Consider the following 18853-nt stretch of genomic DNA (forward strand, 5'->3'; position numbering starts at 1 on the left):
CTCCAGACACACAAATTTCATATATTCTGTAAGTACCATATATGTAACAAGAGTTACTAAAATTTCCTAGATTATTCCATTTACTACAGGAAAAACATACATATCCTAAACATTAACACAGAAAATCTGACTCTGACAATGGTAAAAAAAATCCACCTAGATTTAGGATAAAATCCCTACATTGGTAGGGATTTTATCCTAAATCTAGGTGGTATTGGGCTATACAAAATTACAATCTAGGTCAGTGTTTCCCAACCTTTTCTGTGCTATGCCCCACCTAAGCCTTTCTAAAATTCTTATGGTCCCCCAACATATATGTTGAACTCTTTTGGAAAGTCTCTCGTTGTCATGTTCGTTGATGTTTTTTCTTGCACTTAATTGCTACACTGTTTTATCGTAACCACGATAAAACCCAATCCTTTCATCAAAGTCTCTTGCACTTTCCAATCATTGCCAAACGTGGCCTGGAACACCACAACTCACATCTGCCCACCTTGAGGTCTGGGCAAAGAATGTTCTTTCTCCTCTTTCACCGGCCTCAGGGCCTCGTTCATCTTTTTGTTCTCAGTGGTTCCCAGAATTGTTAATCTCACCCTAAGGGAAAAGGGTTATAAAGGAAAGTTCTAGAAAATTAAAACTAACTTAAATCAATATTTACAATAAATACGGCGTACAGCGGCTATACGGCTAACTTAAACTCTGGACGAGTTTCAAATTGCCCCCGTGGGGCGTGGGCCCCACGTTGGGAAACACTGATTTAGCTGGTATTGGGCTATACAAGATTGGGCTATACAGATAAATGACAGGATCTCTTTACCGTATAAATAAAATTACGAGATCTGACCAGCAGTAAGCAAAACAAACTGGAAACACATAAGCAGAGAGAGCTTGATCTTATGTGCAAGATATGCTCTTATTTGCACAGAAATATAGTCTAATTATTATTATTAATATCAAATAAATAATTTATTTATTGTGACATCATCACAATGTCAGACTGCAATTTTTAATCATACTCTTAATTTATTCAATTTAAAATATATGTTCTCCATCTCAAATTTGAAGTGTCTTATCCCTGCACATCATACTTTTCCTGGTAACAACAGAGTCATTTTGGTCATCTATGTAACTCCATTCAGGGGAAACTTTTTGAACTGAACTCACATGAATTCTAGTCTATTCTACAAGTTCATATATAGTTAATCGGGGCCTCCTGCACCTAAGCTTTCCATTTCTGGTCTTGAATTTAATCCATCTAACATCATTCTCAAGATTAAGGAAAGACAGACACCAGACAGTCAACAGTAGGGATTTATAGGTCTACAATTTTTTCAAACTGCAGCCCAATAAAATCCATTTGCTTTAAAAATTTAGAGATAATCTTATTACATAAAAAAATTATATTTCTGTTGTAAATTTTTATTGCCTCTAAACTGTAAGTATCCTGGAAAAAGCTGCTTGTAACTGAAGTTTTTTTAATTAAAATAATATGAAAACTAATAAAAAATTTTAAGTTCATTAATAAAAAAATTATCTTTAATTAATTTCCATTATAATATGCAAACTGAATTATTAACAATCTAAAATTTTTTAAATTGCAATTCACTTTTTTTGTAGAAATATGTAAAGAAATTAACATGTGCAAACGGAAATAAATGTTTACATAATTACAAATCGTAGATTACCCTGTTTATATTCTCTTAAACATTAATGCCATAGACACATTTCCAGCTTTTTGAAATTTTCCTTTTTTGTCTTTTTGACATATAATTATTAAATATGGCATTATTCTAATTTGTACACTTCTCTTCTAATTTGTTCACTTCAAAAAATATACAAATCAGAGATATATTCTTAATACATTATTGTCAATAGTTATCCAATTTATTTAGTTAGTAAAGCCAGTGGATTTATTTATAACAAGAAAATTGAACTGTTACAAAATATACCACTTCCAAAACTTTAAAATCATGCTCAAATCAAGTCGGTTACTTAAAATTTCTACAATATTTGATAATTATCTTTTATTAATATCTATAATAGATATAATCTATCAAAATCAAAAGCAATCTTTATAATATATAATTTCCTTGAAATATCCAAATTACTTTGGGTTTTCATTTAGGTTCATTTGTTTATTTTGCATTTTATGTTATATTAAGTTTTGTATAAAACCAAATGAAATTAATAATAAAAAAAATTCAGGTTGTTTTGAACAGTTTTCTGTAAAAGTAGTCTTTCAAAATACCCATTCATACATTACCATTCATATATTAATATAAAAATAAGTCATTATATAAAAATCAAAGAGCATTTTGATATTTTTTCTCCCTCATTCTCTCTCTCTCTGCTTTGTGAGTACTAAAGGGTTAATAATTGGAAAGAAATGAATTTAAATTTAGAATATTCTGAAAGAAGAGATCATGTTGGAGAGGGACTCGAACTCACAACTCCCACTTAGCATGCAGATGTGTTGCCAATTATGCTATCTGGACCTCTCTCTAATCTTCACTTCCAGACCAATTCTAAATTTACATTAACTTATTTCTAATTATTAAATATAATACAAGACAGCAACTTTGCCACCTACCTCTAGCCAATTGCTTAATTCCTTAATAATTAATTAGCCCAATAAAGATACCACCTTTCATTTGACATTTAAGTAATTATGGTTGTTGTATTTATTCTTATGAAAACAATATATCATTAGGCTAATTAACTAATAATATTTATAGAATATAAATTAATTCTTGTTTAATCTTCAGTATACCAAATGTTTTCAATATTATGTTATATTAAAAAAAAATTCTTCAAAGACAAGCAACCATAACACTTATGAAAAGTAAAATTATGTATAATATACAGTAGAGAGATTTGCAAAAATTATAAACCTAATTTTATTTAAAAATTATGTAAAGCATATAAAATATTTTGTTGTAAATTATCATTAATTTAATAAATTTTCTTCACTTAAGTATCAATTATTTTGCTATTCAAGCAAAATAATTCTACAGAATATTTTATTGAAACAAATGGTTTTGGCTGACTTTATCAACCATCTTCAGGTTCTGATTTCAGAACAAACTAAATGAATTGTTTATTTAATTTATGTTCAGAAGTTATAACCTAAATTGTAATTGGACTTGGTTCTTGAATTATAACAGCAACTGACTCCAGCATGCACAATTGTAAGCTTAACAGTTATGTTACCAAATTGTATAAATATGCTTATAAATAATAATTCCTATTATTTATTTTCATATATAATAGGAATATTTCAATATATAATCAGGTATATATTATTTTTAATCAATTAGCTTAAAAATAATTGACATTCATATTGAGTAAAATAAATTGGAAAGTTAGGATTATCACAATACTAACGATCATCACGATCAAGACAGCACATATTGCTAGTATTTTTATTAATTAATAAATATTCGCGCTGAATTTTTTAGTTTTAACATAAATTTCTTCTTCGAATATCTGCAGAATTAACAACAAAATATGTATTTTGTTATCAGTAAGGAAGATAAGATGTTTGCATGTTGTTTCCCATACTTATAACACATCATTGGGTTTAGCCAGTTTATTTAGGAAATATGGATATTCTCTTCCCATTAAACCATAAGCATCTTTATGTAGGATGTTATGTAATAACAGAGACCACTATTCTTTGCTGGACAAGTTTAGTATTTATAAAATTCCCATTAGACATGATTCAAAACTCTAATCTTTTCACATAGGGTCACACCTAAAATGCTAGTCAATGGGTTACTGAACACAGGGAAGATATTTTGCATGGGAGGTACCAAGGAATTGGTTAAAAAAAAAAAAAGAGTTCAATTTTAATTGTAAATGTTTGTGGTCAGATAGCAGCTTGCTCCATCAGTGCAATAATTAAAATAATAATAAATTGATGTTTTATTTTCTTTTTTCCCCACAAAAAATAGGTTTATTGCTATGATGATTGCAATATTCTTATCCATCATTGATTTATTCTCCTTTATTTACAACAAATAGTATACAAATAAAATGTGGTAAATATCAGCAGTGGAATTCACATGGAAGTCAAATGATTTATATGTTAGCTCAGAGTGGTGAAACTATTCAAGTGGATACCTAGCTTCACAAAATTTAGTTTATTTATTATCATCATCAATTTAAATAACTTACTTTGGGTGATCAAACAAAAGTAGAACTCAAATATTAGTGCAAAATTTGACAATGGTATAAATCAGATTTGTCATCATCATGATCTAGTCAAGTTTGTTCTAAATGCATCATACTTCTTGCAGGTTTTACTTTCATTTGGTCATCAACAAACTCATGTCTATTTAATCTAAAATAAGAATAAACTATTCAGAATTATTATTTCTGGTAATTTTGTGGATTCTTCATCAAATATAAACACCAACAGAAACCCAATACACAGCAAATAAACACCTACACTACCGTAAATAATCGGGCTAAATAAAATTTGGAAATAATAATTACGAATTACAAAGGAATTTAGCACTAGCCAAATTCATTTGTAATCCATAATTATTATTTCCAAATCCCACTTTTACTATTATTCTCAGACCAAAAAATTACTGAGAAATAACTCTTTCATTAAAAAAGCAATTAGATAATTCTTAGAATTAAAACAAACAAAAGTATTTCAATAACCATAATAATATTAAAATTTTAATTTACTTTCTAATAATGTAACTAAATAAATAAAATCTAAAATGTTTATAACACTAAACTAAATTGAGTTATATTTGGCAAACAATAGGGAAAAACTATTGGGACATCCCTAATTTGCAAGAATGGAATATTCCAAAAAATATGCATACAACCAAATGCAAATACATTTTTCAAGGTTCATCAGGGGAAAACAAATCAAACTTGCACTTCATGCCTTGAGTCCAGAGTTTGTTTGAGATCATATAATTGGATGCCATCTTTATAAACTTGAGTTATTGGTGAAAAGCTGTGGCTCCCAAAATCAAGTGTACTTAACATTATCAAGCAATGGAGGCAGGAGGTACAAATAAGCAAAAAACACCCAGGTAGACCTACCTCAACGACCCAGGGTGTAGAAAAGGGCTGTAAAAGAAAACCACATGAAAAGTGCAGAGACGATCACTCAGGAGTTTAATTCCTCAACTAGACTGACCATATGCAACAGAACTCTGCTTACAGAGCTGCATATGTTGGATTACATTGGCAGATCTTAGTTGTGTAGTTGCTTTTAAGCTGAAAATAACATCAGGAAATGCAAAACATCATTTGCAATAGTGATGCATGGATCATCATAACTGGATGACAGAGCAGTGGAGGCAGGTTGTACAGAGAAATGAATTCTGTTATTTGGTTCACCAGTTTGGCAGCTGTGTTTGGGTATGGTGGATGCTAAGTGATCATCATCTTGTTGTCTGTGTCATACTTACAATGAAATTTGGTGGAAAAAGCCTAATGATTTGTTGTTGACCTCCTCACTGTTGTGATTGCAGCAATGTATCACAACATAGTGGCCAATTCCCTGCTTATGACAATGGGGTAGTCCTTTGGTAAATGTCCTTACATCATTCAACAGGATAATTTCTTACTTATTCTATATTTAAATTTTAAAATTTTCTTTTTGCTATATTGTAGAACATTAATGATTGTTAACCATGAATTTTTTATCTATCATAAATCTTCATGATTATTGGCCATAGTTCTTATTTATCATAATTTCAAAGATTCAACAATACAATACATTTATATTTGTCCTACATTTGAAGGGTAATTTTGCAACTTAAGTGAATTTAATTATGATTACTTTCTAGTTACACTTGTTACTTACATTAATATATGAAATTTTCTTTTGTTTCATGATGAATCAATTATTTTAATTTTAAAATAATCTAAATTAATTACTAGATTTATATCTATTTTAATGGAAATTAATTAATAATTAGTTATAAATAAATTCATATAACATATAAATGGCTTTGATAAACGCTATTTTTAGTAAAAAGAAGGGAGGAAAAAGCATCTTTATTTATCTTCATTTAATTGTAGAATAACTGCAAACTTTCATTCTGAAAATTTTCCTTACGGGGTAATAAATAGGATTTATCAACTAATAATAATTATAAATAACAAAAATAAAATTTTATATAATCTTAAGCTAAAAATCATTGTTATAACCAAACTTGTCACTACTAAATTATTGATCAGTTTCTTCATAAATTTATAAAACTATGCAGCAATTAAAGATGATGACATTTAGTTAGTAAAAAAAATTCAAATCATATATTGTACTTGTATCAATTCCATGTGCATGCAGAGCACAGTCTTATCTTAATTTTTAATCGATGAAAATCAATTAAAAATTACATGAATGACAGTAATAAATAAGTTTTCATGACACTGTTCAAAAATAACACTGTCAATGAGTATTTTGAATAATAAATTACACTTGAGCTTACAAACTGTTTAAACCTGTAAGCTTAAATATAATTTAAGTATTCTGCGAGAAGCATATGGCATACAAGTTGCTATTTCAGTAACCCTGGCCCAAATAAATTTTATAAATTATACAGAATTAAAATTTTAAAAATTTTAATTTATTTGACTAAAAAAAATAATGGATGGTATGCATAATAATTAATTATTTTTCCTGACAGAAAATAAAAGTTTCATATACATGCAACAAAGTAAACTGAAGCTTCACTCATTTTGAATATAACAAAATAAAGTAGTATTCTTTTTCTTATACATGTCATCCAATGATGTAGCTCAATTTTTGCTTTTATGTGAATACATAAATTGTGCGCAGTTTGTTAAAAGCATACACAAAAAAGTTTTGTCATAATTGTTAAAACAGAAAAAATGCAATAAACTAACTTATTTTTTTTAATTAATTTTTTGATTTTTTAAACGTAGGCCATACCCTGTTAATATAATCTTTCAACTCAATTTATTCAAAATTGCAATAGTTAATCATTCAATCATTTTTATTAAATACCACATATTTAAAATAATTAATGCAAAACTTTCTTATGCATTTAATATCAATTTAAATTCTTACATTGAGGTTTCAATCAGAAACTTGTTATTTAAAAAAAATAATCAAAATAAAGAAAAGTTAAATAAACATAAATATAATAAATTAATAGAACAGTACCATTTTTAGTGACTCTAAAATTTCATGTAATCAAATGGTTTTCAATGATCATTTTTTTACAACTTTCATTTAAAAATTTATAATTAATTAGATTTTAAATTGTAATCAATCTTAATTTGCAGCAGTTAAAATTTGCAAAGATTATAAGTGTATCTTCATCCAAAAAGATTGTGTAATGCCAGCAATTGGTTATAGATAAGTTTTCGAATATAATTGATAATTTTCTGTTCTAAAGACTGCCACTATTACATAATCTGTGTTTATCTTTAATTTTAAAAATTAAAAAATGTAATAAGTATACTGTATATTTCACTATGTACCATTTACATATACAGTAGAAGTTTGTTAATCTGGCACCACTAAGACCAAAGTGGTGGTGGATTATTAAACATTTTGTGTTTTCATAAAATTCTGAAGTTATATGTGATCCAGATATTGTTGTATGTTTTGTGTCAGCATTTTCTGCTGTATGCTTCTAATTTGTTTATACACACTCTTTAATTAGACCAAAGATAATAGATGCATGACTATTCTGTGTTAAAATTGAAAAATCTGCAAAAATGTTAATGAACACATTATTGCATAAGCTCAATATTCATAATGATTCATATGCATGTAATATTTATTTTTCAGACATGTACTATAAATATTTACTCTTAGTGTGAGAAACTTATTTTTATGTGAACTCTTCTCACATTGGCTTGTGGGAAAGAAAATTCATCATTCATATAGTTACTGAACGCAAAACATGAACCAGTATGTTAACTCTAATAAAGCAATGCTTGCTCTGCACAATCAAATGAGAGTATATATAGTTTATAGAATTATATTGCATAGGCATTTAAGGTCTTCTAACTATTCTTGAGACAACATTGATGGAACTGTTTTATTTGTAAAAACTGGGTCATTGCTGTCATCTTCAGACTCCACAAGGAAGTGTCCTGACTCTTCAATTTGCACCCTTTCAAATGTATGCAATGTATAAATGTTTGTAGCTTTCTGCTTTCTTTGCAAAGTGAATCTTTAGCACACAACATATCAAAAAGTTTATGATTTGTGGAATACTAGCATGCCAGATGATTCTGGATTATCAGCTACTTTTCACAGTGTGATGATAATTTGGAATGTCTAATAATCTAAGCTGGACAAACAAACTTCTATTGTAATATCGTGTCTAGATATATGTATTTAACTAAATAACTATTAAATTAATTTTGAAAATCTATGTTATTTTTAAATTTCAAATATATTTAATTTTTAATGTACAGAATGTCTATAATTGAAGTTCATGTATCAGAATACCTAAACTTTAAATGAGTAGTCTGTAGCAAAAACTGCTTAATGAAATTGCACAAAAGTTTCAATATGTCTTAATGAGGCCATGGAAATGAAATTCATAGCAAAAAAATTTAATTCAAAAAAAATCACCACCAGAGGCATTTTGTGGACAAACAAGCCACATTTCCAGCTGCTTAGTGCAATTAAGTTGTAAAATTGTTGAGTTTGGGCTAGAGAAAAACCCCTTGCATCTGGAAGTTCCTTTATATTCCCCAAAAGTAACAGTTTGGTGCAGTTTTTTCTTATTGCTCATTCATTATTGGACCAATTTTGTTTGATGAGCTCAGGCCCACAGTTTTATTACAAGTTGTGCTACAGCCAGCAATATGCATTGTTATTGACCAATACCATGATTTCAGCACTCCAACAATGTCAATATCTTGAATCAACAGTGTTCATGCAAAATGGCATCTCTTCACAGAACAAATTGTGTTAAACAATGCTTAGAAATCATATTTCTGATGAACACATCATCAGCTAGCACTTAACTGCTTAGTCTACACCCTCACAAGATCTGAATACATGCTAAACAATTTAAGAGAGACATTGCATTCAACAAACATGCTATTCCAAAATTTCGGATGATAGTAGATAATGGTAGTCAACGTACCAAACATGTTTTGAACTAACCAACCAACCCCCACTATACTGCACTGTAATGCCAAAATAAAATTTTAAATTATCCACTTGTGATTTTTGAACTAATTTTTTTTGTAGTGAATTTCCTTCCCATGGTTTCATTAAACCTTCTTTTGGTATCACTGAGTCATAAAACTCCCTGCAAAATGCATTTTGGGTTTTTACAAAATAATCCCTCTTCTATTGTCTATTGAGATATCATTCAAATTAGAAATACAATAATTATATCAAATGACATACCTTTCTAGCAAATTAATGCCTATTTAAAAAAGTTAACATCTGAACAATACGCTCACATTCTGCTTATACATTGATATCTAATTTACATATCAATACTGCAATTACAAGCATTTCATCAATTTTACAAACAAATTATAATTTATTATTCAATATAAAGATTAAGAGACATAATTTATATATATTATTTGCTAGTGTTATTTGAAGATGAGGAACACTAGGAGTAATTTCTAGCTTGATCCAATCTGCATAATTTTGATTTCTGTTGAGAAATTTAATTTTTTTCTTTTAATATTAAAAAGAAAACAAATAAAATCCTCAAAAATCCAGCATTGAGTTGCCTAACTTTTCTGGCAACATTTGGTAGTGCCATCTGTTATCATATGTTATTATTAAAAACATTTTATATTTTTAACTATAATAAAATGCCAAAAAAATTAATTTTCAGGATAGGGATTGGTTTTATAAAAACTTGTAAATGCTAATTACAAGTAAAATTTCATTAAGTCCGACCCTACTGCAGACACACACAACCCCTTTATCTCCCCTACCCCCTCAACCTTTAACCACCAAAATTTAATAGTATTTATCCCCCTAATACACAAAGCACCTTGCAAAATTTCAGAAATTTTCAAGAAAAAGCACAGGAGTTATTAAGCTTCAAAGAGGGTGAACAAAATCTTTTTGTATTTTGTATCTTTTTGTAATTTCTTTTCATGTCCCCCTCACAAAAAGAAATTACCCCTGAATGTTTTTGCATTTCTCAACATTTCAAGGTATCCCAAATTCAAAAATGTACAAATCTTGGGGTGTCATTTTTTGACTGATCATCATACCCTCTGTTATATATTACAGCCTAGAAAGTAATAGAATGAAAAAGGTTTGTCATTTGATATTTTAAGTTAATTTGGATATCTTGATAGGCAACTGAAGAGGGGTTATTTTGTAAAAACCTTAAATACATTTCACGTGGAATTTTATAACTCAAACATGCCAAAAGAAAGTTTAAATAAAATGGATGTTTGTGTAAGTCTAGTGTCTGTTTTGTAAAATTGCAATGCAATTATTGGATAATATAAACTATAGTCTATCACTGAATTTGTCAAAAATGAATTCTACATTAATTTGGAAAAAAACAAATTTACTATCCATAAAAAAAAAACATTGTAATAGCCTCTAATCTAAAAACATGCATTTTGGAATTTATTAACCTTTAGATATAAACTTTATTTTTTAATAATTATCAAATAGAAAAAAATTTAAAAAAATAATTATTACTGTGTTTCCAAATATTATATTTCATCTAATTTATTAATCTTTATAGATAATATAAAAGTAATAAATTTTAGTTTTTTTAAATTTATTTAATAATATCATATAGTAAAAATTAAACATTCCTAAAAAATTTTGACAAACATCCAAGAATAATAATAATTAAAAATATTTCTATTAACAACAAAAATTCAAATACTTAACTACATCATTTTAAGTTGATTATGGTTAAATTTCGGGCAAAATTTCTATCATTAATTTATAACATTTAGCAGTTTGTGATTGTTTATTTGGTTTACAATTCCAATTTTTAATATCTCTTATGTATTAAAATTTGTATATTTAGAATAAAGGCCTATATTCATAAATGGATAACTCCAAAATGAAAATTCATAAATAACTATTGATTTATTTGAATTTTATCATTCTTTGATTATATTTTCTATCTACATGGTACTTAAATAATATCAAAATTAAAAAAATAACTTAAGAAATTAACAAAATAAAAATTAAACAAAACAAAACAAAATTAAAAAAAACTAACCAAGTTCTGATAAAGCACCAATATTTGATACACCTCCAAGAGTTAAAGAAACCCGTTGTGATTTCTCTAAGTTTGGAGCACTTTTGGACCATCGTTTATTACCATCAAACAACATCCTATGCCTGCAATGACCATGCTCTTTTTGATGAACAGTACTAGGACCCCAAGTTTTTCCTTTAATGCTGTCAGTTGGCACTAAAAAATATATAAATGTATCATTGCAACATTTACTTACAATATTTATACTTTTACTTATGATAAATTATCTAAACTAAATGTCAGTTTTATCTGATAAATAAAAAATATTAATTAGTAAAAGTGTATATATTTATAAAGCATACTATATTATTTATACAACTATAAATAATTTTAACGTTGTATCATTATTTTATTCTAAATTATGGCACAAGCTAATCTGTAATCATATCTTCTAAGTAATAGTTGATAATTGTAAGGCTAAAGAATATGACAAATAAAAAGTTAATTTTACTATTTTAATTAAATTCAGGTTTTGCAAAAATAAGCAGCTTTAAATCTGTATTTTACTACTTCAAGTTATACTAATGAATGCAAATATATTATTTTACTATATATTTTTTGCCGATCAGTGACCAAGCAGTTCTGTCACTAAACACTGGAAGTTTGGTCACGGGTTCATGCCGCACTTGGACGGGCTGGTCACGTGGATTTTCCAGGTTTTCTCCATGTTAGTAACACCTGAATAGGGGCCAGTTTCCCTTACAAGACATCCCGGAAGGCATTCTTTTCCCTTGTGTAACACCATGCTAAAGAGAAGGCAACGGGGAACCACTCTAGATGTAACTTTCCCCAGGATACACCTTGGCGCATTACTAGCCACTTATTAACCTGTGCCAGGTGGTCACCAACGTCAGAATGTTCTGGTCTGGCACGCAGTGAGATATATTTTTTAAATGCAATATACTTTTGAAGTAAGTGTTTACTTCATTAATATATTCATTAGCAACAAGACTACCATAAAGCAAACAAAAACATTAAGAATAAAAATTTTTTCAGTTAATTTCAAGTAACTGCTTTTACAAATATTGATGTACAGTACCATACAATTGTAATATTGATTGCACTGTCAAATATGCCATCATTTTTATGTTTTTGAAGATAAAATAGAGAGAAAAATAACAGATAAGTGACAAAAATTGTAAGAAAAATTACTGACACAAATTTTCATATCAGAAGGCTGAATTAGGAATTATATATATATATATATATATATTATTTTATTTATCCTTAATTTGGCCTTGTGAAACACAAATTTATATATGTAATTTTTTATTATTTAACTATTTAACTCTGATTTCATATTTCTAAAACATTTGTAAACCTTACACTTTTATATCATTAAATAATTAAATAAATGAGAAATATTTAAAATTAAAAGTACAATTTAATTATTTAAATTAACAGGTTTTAAAAAGTCTGATTATCAATTAATAAAAATAACATTGTCTTCAAAAATGGAATTTTTAGGGGAAGGCAGCTTAGTTGGCTACTGGAGTGAGTGAATTTTTTAGTGGCTAGTATAAAAACTAATTGCAAATGGATTCCTAGAATCTAAGAGAAATGGAATATAGTAGTAAATTAATTTTGTTACTTATTGCTGGAATGGATTTGAATCCAGGCTCTTTAACAAAATCATGTATTGGATGACTTCCATTGACTAGAAACATATCTACTGTTTAAAGATGTATATCAGAAAAACTAAACTTTATGCTTTCTAATGATTCAAGAACAACAGAATCTCAGAGAGACAACAGGTTTAACTCCATGTATAATACAATAGTTAGGTTCTGAAAAAGTGCCATGTTATGCAAATATAAGTTATACAAAAGAAAGAACTGATACAAAACAAAGAGTTAGGTTCCAAAGTTAGTAAACATATACTACTATCTTTTCATAATTAACAGCAAATATGTTTATTAAAGCAATCAATAATTAACTAACAATCACAACCGTTAGGATAGGTAGTACAAATTAATATTAAATTTTTCTTCACTGATTAACACCATTAAATGGAAACACTTTCTTTTTAGCAAAATATAGTCGTCATCTGAGTTTTCCTGTTGACCTTAATCTAAAGTATTGCCATCATCTTGGGTTTGCTCTACTTTTCTCATAAAAAACATATTTTCATGCTGGCAACTGCCTAAGAGATCTTTATAAATTTAATCTTTTTATATAGTAACTTTTAATTTAATCTACAAAAACAAAACAAATGCAGAGTGAGTCTTTTGGGTTCATTTGGAGCACTATCACCAATGACAATAACACCTGGCTTACAGGAAATCTAAATTAGAATGAAGAAAAACTGTACAACCAATTTTCATTTTTAAAAAACCAAATGAAAGGCCTGAAACAGCACTGAAAATTTCAATATTCTAAAATCACGGGAAATATGAGACAACACACATGCTTGCTTGGATGAAAAAATGTTAAATAATGATGCCCTTAAATTGTGATGTTTCATATGGGAATGCCTCCAATTCTTGAGTGAAACCGTGTTGTAGGAATGCCATGTTGTATGACAAAAACCTGTACTTCAGAAGATCATATACTTAACACTTTAATTTCCAGCAAAATTGTTTTATTTTAACTAATATTTTTGGCCTAAGCTATCTTTATAATTCTGAATTAAAAGATGGTTATTAACAATGTTCAAAAATAGAACAAAATTGAGAAATATTACATTTAAATAACATTATTTACACAACATGCCAGAAAAAAGAACAAATTCAAATGTAAATTCTAAATGGAAATCTTGTAATTCAAATTACTTTTAAATGACGTTCCATTCAAATAACACATTAAAGATATATATATATCCTATATCCTTATACATACAAATATACACAAGTAAATAATCAACTGACCCCTTTGATCCCTCCAGAATCCAGCTGTCAATGTAAATGGGACTATACTTAGTTAAATTAATAAAAAATGTCTGAAAATACAAAACTGGATGAGAGAGTAAATCAAATCTCAAACTTAATGGAAATCAAGTGTAAATATGGCATTATATATATATTAATAATTATTCAATTGAAAGAATAATTTTTTTCTCTCTCTCTCTCTTCACTTATTATGTTTCTCAGATAATAAAATTAGGTAAAGGGAAATAACACAAACACAGCATGTAAAATATAAATATAATTCATTAGTGTAGATACACAAATAAACCTTATCTGATATAAATGGGATTTGGTAGTAGCTAATGCACTAATAGACAAATCAACACTGAGAAAAAGCAAAATAATATACTGGTACACAGCCTACACTACCTAACACATCAGATAGCAAAATGCATATAACAAAATATTATATAGTCATGACTCTACTATATAATTAAAACATCTGTATAATGAAAATTCAACCTGTAGTAATAATATTTTTCCAACATAAGAAAGTGCAAATTTCCATTATAATTAATATATTTACAAATTTATATGTTTTTAATTACACTTTTAAAAAATGTAAACATATTATATAATAATAGAACTGATTGGAAATAATTTTATGTTTTTTTTTTTTTACACTTCTACATGAAATTGTCATTAGCATCAAAATAATATATTACATATATTGAAAATTAAAAAAAAAATATCACTTTGAAATTCTACTGCAGCTTATTACTTGTTTGTTAACATATTCATTTACTGTAACCTACTTTCTTACACATTAATAAGTAACTTAAGATAAAACTAAAATCTCAATTTATATTTTATGATATAGAATAAGAGTTTATTTTATTCTAATCTAAAAAAGTAATTATTTAAGCTTTTATAAATAAGATAGTATCCAATATAAAAATAAGCATGAGCTGTTTAACTAAAATACATCAAAACATGCCAAACTCTTTATCCCTAGTTTATCCAGACTGTTTTCAAGCTGGCTAGAAATAAATCACAAATAAATTTGGCAGTAAGCATATGCAATGTTCTTGTGATAATAAAATAATGATTTACATATAAAGAAATATTAATTTGAGCATTCACACCCAAGGTTCATATGTCAAATGGATATGGTATTAGTTCCCCAGATAAATAAGAATTTAGAATAAGTTATATATTATAAGTATATAGAGTATGCTTTGTTTCAATACATATTTGACTTTTGTAGAATCCAGGCTTATGATAATTAACCAATTAAAAAATTTATATTAGAACAAAAAAACAAATTAGAAACTACTACACAACTAAAAGGTAAAATGCCAATAAAATTATGATAAAAAAATACAAGCAAAATCTAAAAATCTATTTGCATTTCATTAAACTGAATAATAGATATCATAGAAAACTCTTTAAAATTAACTTTTATACTGTATTCTAGTTACTAATCAAAGTTTTTCAGTTTATCTTCTAATCTTCTATACTTAGCTTCAAATTCTTAAAATTAAATATAATTTTAAAAACTAATTACATGCAAAAAACAATTTCCTTTTTTAATAAATGGATCTTTTTTCTTTATTTTTCATTAAACTTTATATATTTCAAATAAAAGATTATCAAAGATAACTTCAATATTACTGATAATCTTCTACATAAAATTGCTCAGTCAATTAACATATATTACTGATGAAAAACAAAATCAAGACTAAATTAAAACAATTACATGTATGTTGTACAAATATGTTATTTTTTAAAAATATGAGAGGAAATTACAAAGCTTCTAATATGTCAACAGTTATACCACACACAAACCATAGAATTTAATTTTTGAAAGTAATGTTTAAAAATTGAAAAATCATTGATGATAGATATACAGTATCAATATTTTTCAAAGAAATTATTTTTTTACAATAAGACAGTTTTGTATAATTAAAGATGCAATATATCATTTTGCAAATAAGATTTGATTAATTACAGGCAACCCTTCTATAATGCAATTATGAGGATTTTATAAAGTAATACTAAGGTTTGAAAACCTTAGTATTACTTTTGTCTCTGATCAAATGCAGTTACAAATGAAAAAAAACAATGGTTATCTATATAGTTTTTTTACCTTTAAAGTTTTAATATTTATTAAAAGTTTTTTAAAAAATAAGACAGTAACTACTGGCTAACTAAGTATCAAAGTATCAAATAAAGCAGGGGAAAAAAATAACAACAAAAAAAATATTCAATTTTTCATTTTTGTTCATCGCTATATATTTTAATCATTATAGCTGTATTAGTATATATAGCACTTTAATAAAATCATATGAATACAATTATGGCAGGAATATAAATTTTAAGTCATATAATATAGGCATCAATGACATTTTGCTTGATAAAATAAAGTAATTCTGTGAAAATACATCTGATTATAATCAAAAACTGCTACACAAAATCCTAGACTTTTTATATAAAGACTTATCAGTTAATTATTGTTTTGTCTCATTATTTACTTTCACTATCACATATATTGTAGAATATTGCATATAATAAAATTATAATCTAACTATAACCAGATTATATTTGGGGGTATCATATAGCTAATTAGTTGTTTGAATACTCAAAAGGATCAAGTTGGCTCAAACATAATTATCAGATTTATTCAATTAAAATTTTAACTTTTCAAGTTATATTCAATATACAATTTTATAAATCTCGATACATACGTGCATAAGCTCGCAAGCGAGGTAGATTAGGTGAAGCAGGAGGACTTTCTGGACTAGATGACATTCTTAAGCCTTTAATCTCTGGCCTAATAGCAAGTGAAGGTTGGACAGTGATGTTATGACGAAAATCTAAAAAAAAAAAATAATAATAATAAGAATTTTATTGCAATAAAATTGTAACAGTAATTTCGAAAGAAAAAAAAATTATTATAAAGCTTACAATTTTTATAAATATACATATATACAGACTAGATAAGCGATATTAAGTGAAACCATATATAAAAGCAGGATATTAAAGAAATGTAAATTAAATAAAAAAAAATTAACATATAAAAAGAATTAGGTAGAAACATATTTCCTGACTCCAATAAAATTCTTTATTCAGTGATACAAATATTTAAGAATTAATACATAAAAATAATCAATTTCATGAAAGTATAAGTGAACCTGTCTAGAAGAGTGTTATTGTATAAATTTTTACAATAACACTCTTATAGACAGGTTGACTTGTGTTAATAAAGAATATTTGGCTCATCAAATAAAAGATTTTGTAATCAAAAGGTATTTTTCTGCTTAACTTCTAAACTTCTTATATATATATCAAACTAAAACAAATTACAAAAAACATTTATGCTTATAATAAGAAATTATAATAAGATACACACAGGAGAAGTATTCTTTGTAAAAATCATATTAAACAAGACATTGTACATACAAAAAATCTGTATTTCTATTAAGTTTTATGGAGAATATAACAGAATCATTCACTTGTGCAAGCTTTACCAAAACATAAATTTTTCAAAACAAATATTTTTCACAAACATCACAATATATAAAGTTACTTAACAGACTGAAGAAGACAATTCACAAAAGCTGAAATAAATTTCATTTTTAAATAACTAAATCATAACTTTTTCAATTTAATCTTAACAAAAAGAAAAATCATCTTATGAGATAATATATTAAGTAGTTATTAGCACATTTCTATATTAATTGGTAAAATGTCTTTTTAATTATAAATAGCTAAATCTTACTAAATATTCAGTTGCTATACATCAGAAAAAAAAATCATCTTATATACAGTTTATTTTTACTCTTTTTGCCTGTGGGCACTAAGAAAGCCTTTTTATCAAGCCTATTATAAGTTTAATCAGGCCCACAATGAGACAGACAAGTGATGAGGGATGGGGCTCAACCACTAGGATGAACCACCCCACCAAAAACTTCTTGGAGTTTTTTTGACCAGTCCAAATTCATTCCCAAGTATCCTAGAGTAGTCAGTAGGCTGCCCCCTTAACTGCTCAGCAATTGGCAGTCACTCAACTATAGTCATCAAAAAGGACTAAAACTCTACCAGATTAATTAAGTGAATCAAATTAAAATATTATAATTACCTGAAGGCATACTAATTTGTTGTCCACCATATTTCAATAGTTTCAGTCGACTTTTTTTAAATTTGCCTTTGCGCTTTTTTGGAGTTGGACGACCTTGCTGTTGTTGCAAGATCATGATATTTAACTCCCTTTCCAAAAGATCTATTTCTCTTTCTGCTAATTCTTGTTCTCTTTTCTTCAAAAATTCTTCCTGAATCTTTTGTTGTAGCAAAGCCTTTGTTAATTCTTCTTCTCGACAACGCAATTCCTAAAAATTACAATTGATTCCTTTTATTTTCAATATTAAATAAAATATGAAAGTATACATATCATTCAATAACTTATGTATTTATAATCAATGCATCAAAATCCCATGGCACTTAATTAAATAATTTATTCTATAATTTAGCTATAGAATAAAGTAAAAAGGAAGTTTGTAAATTAAAAAATATTTATTTATATATTATTGAGTGTAAAAGCTTGTTTATTTTTAAATTTTTATTTGTATAAATCAATTTCTTTAAAAATAATTTAATTGTACAATAAATTTTACATCATAAAGTGAAGAATGAAAATGACTGAAATACAATATAAAATTATTTTAAAAAATTATGATTAGCCAGTGTTCATTACAAAATAATATGCAAAAATGTGTT

At 26.9% G+C, this 18853-nt stretch overlaps 1 protein-coding gene across 2 annotated transcripts in view; it reads right to left on the reverse strand.

Moving 5' to 3' along the window:
* LOC136974293 (mitogen-activated protein kinase kinase kinase 10-like) overlaps window positions 1-18853 on the reverse strand; it is a 77826-nt gene that overhangs the window by 14474 nt on the left and 44499 nt on the right. Inside the window, exons 5-7 of one of the 2 annotated variants that reach the window (XM_067269129.1) lie at window positions 18219-18465; window positions 16825-16953; window positions 11193-11387 (exon numbers count right to left, since the gene is read on the reverse strand). In XM_067269129.1, the coding sequence (XP_067125230.1) occupies window positions 11193-11387; window positions 16825-16953; window positions 18219-18465 (571 nt within the window). The remainder of the gene's footprint in view (window positions 1-11192; window positions 11388-16824; window positions 16954-18218; window positions 18466-18853) is intronic. The other variant, XM_067269130.1, reaches the window with a different exon arrangement.

Source organism: Centruroides vittatus, unplaced genomic scaffold (genome assembly GCF_030686945.1).
Source record: "Centruroides vittatus isolate TY-2023 unplaced genomic scaffold, ASM3068694v2 contig_347, whole genome shotgun sequence".
Taxonomy (NCBI): domain Eukaryota; kingdom Metazoa; phylum Arthropoda; class Arachnida; order Scorpiones; family Buthidae; genus Centruroides; species Centruroides vittatus.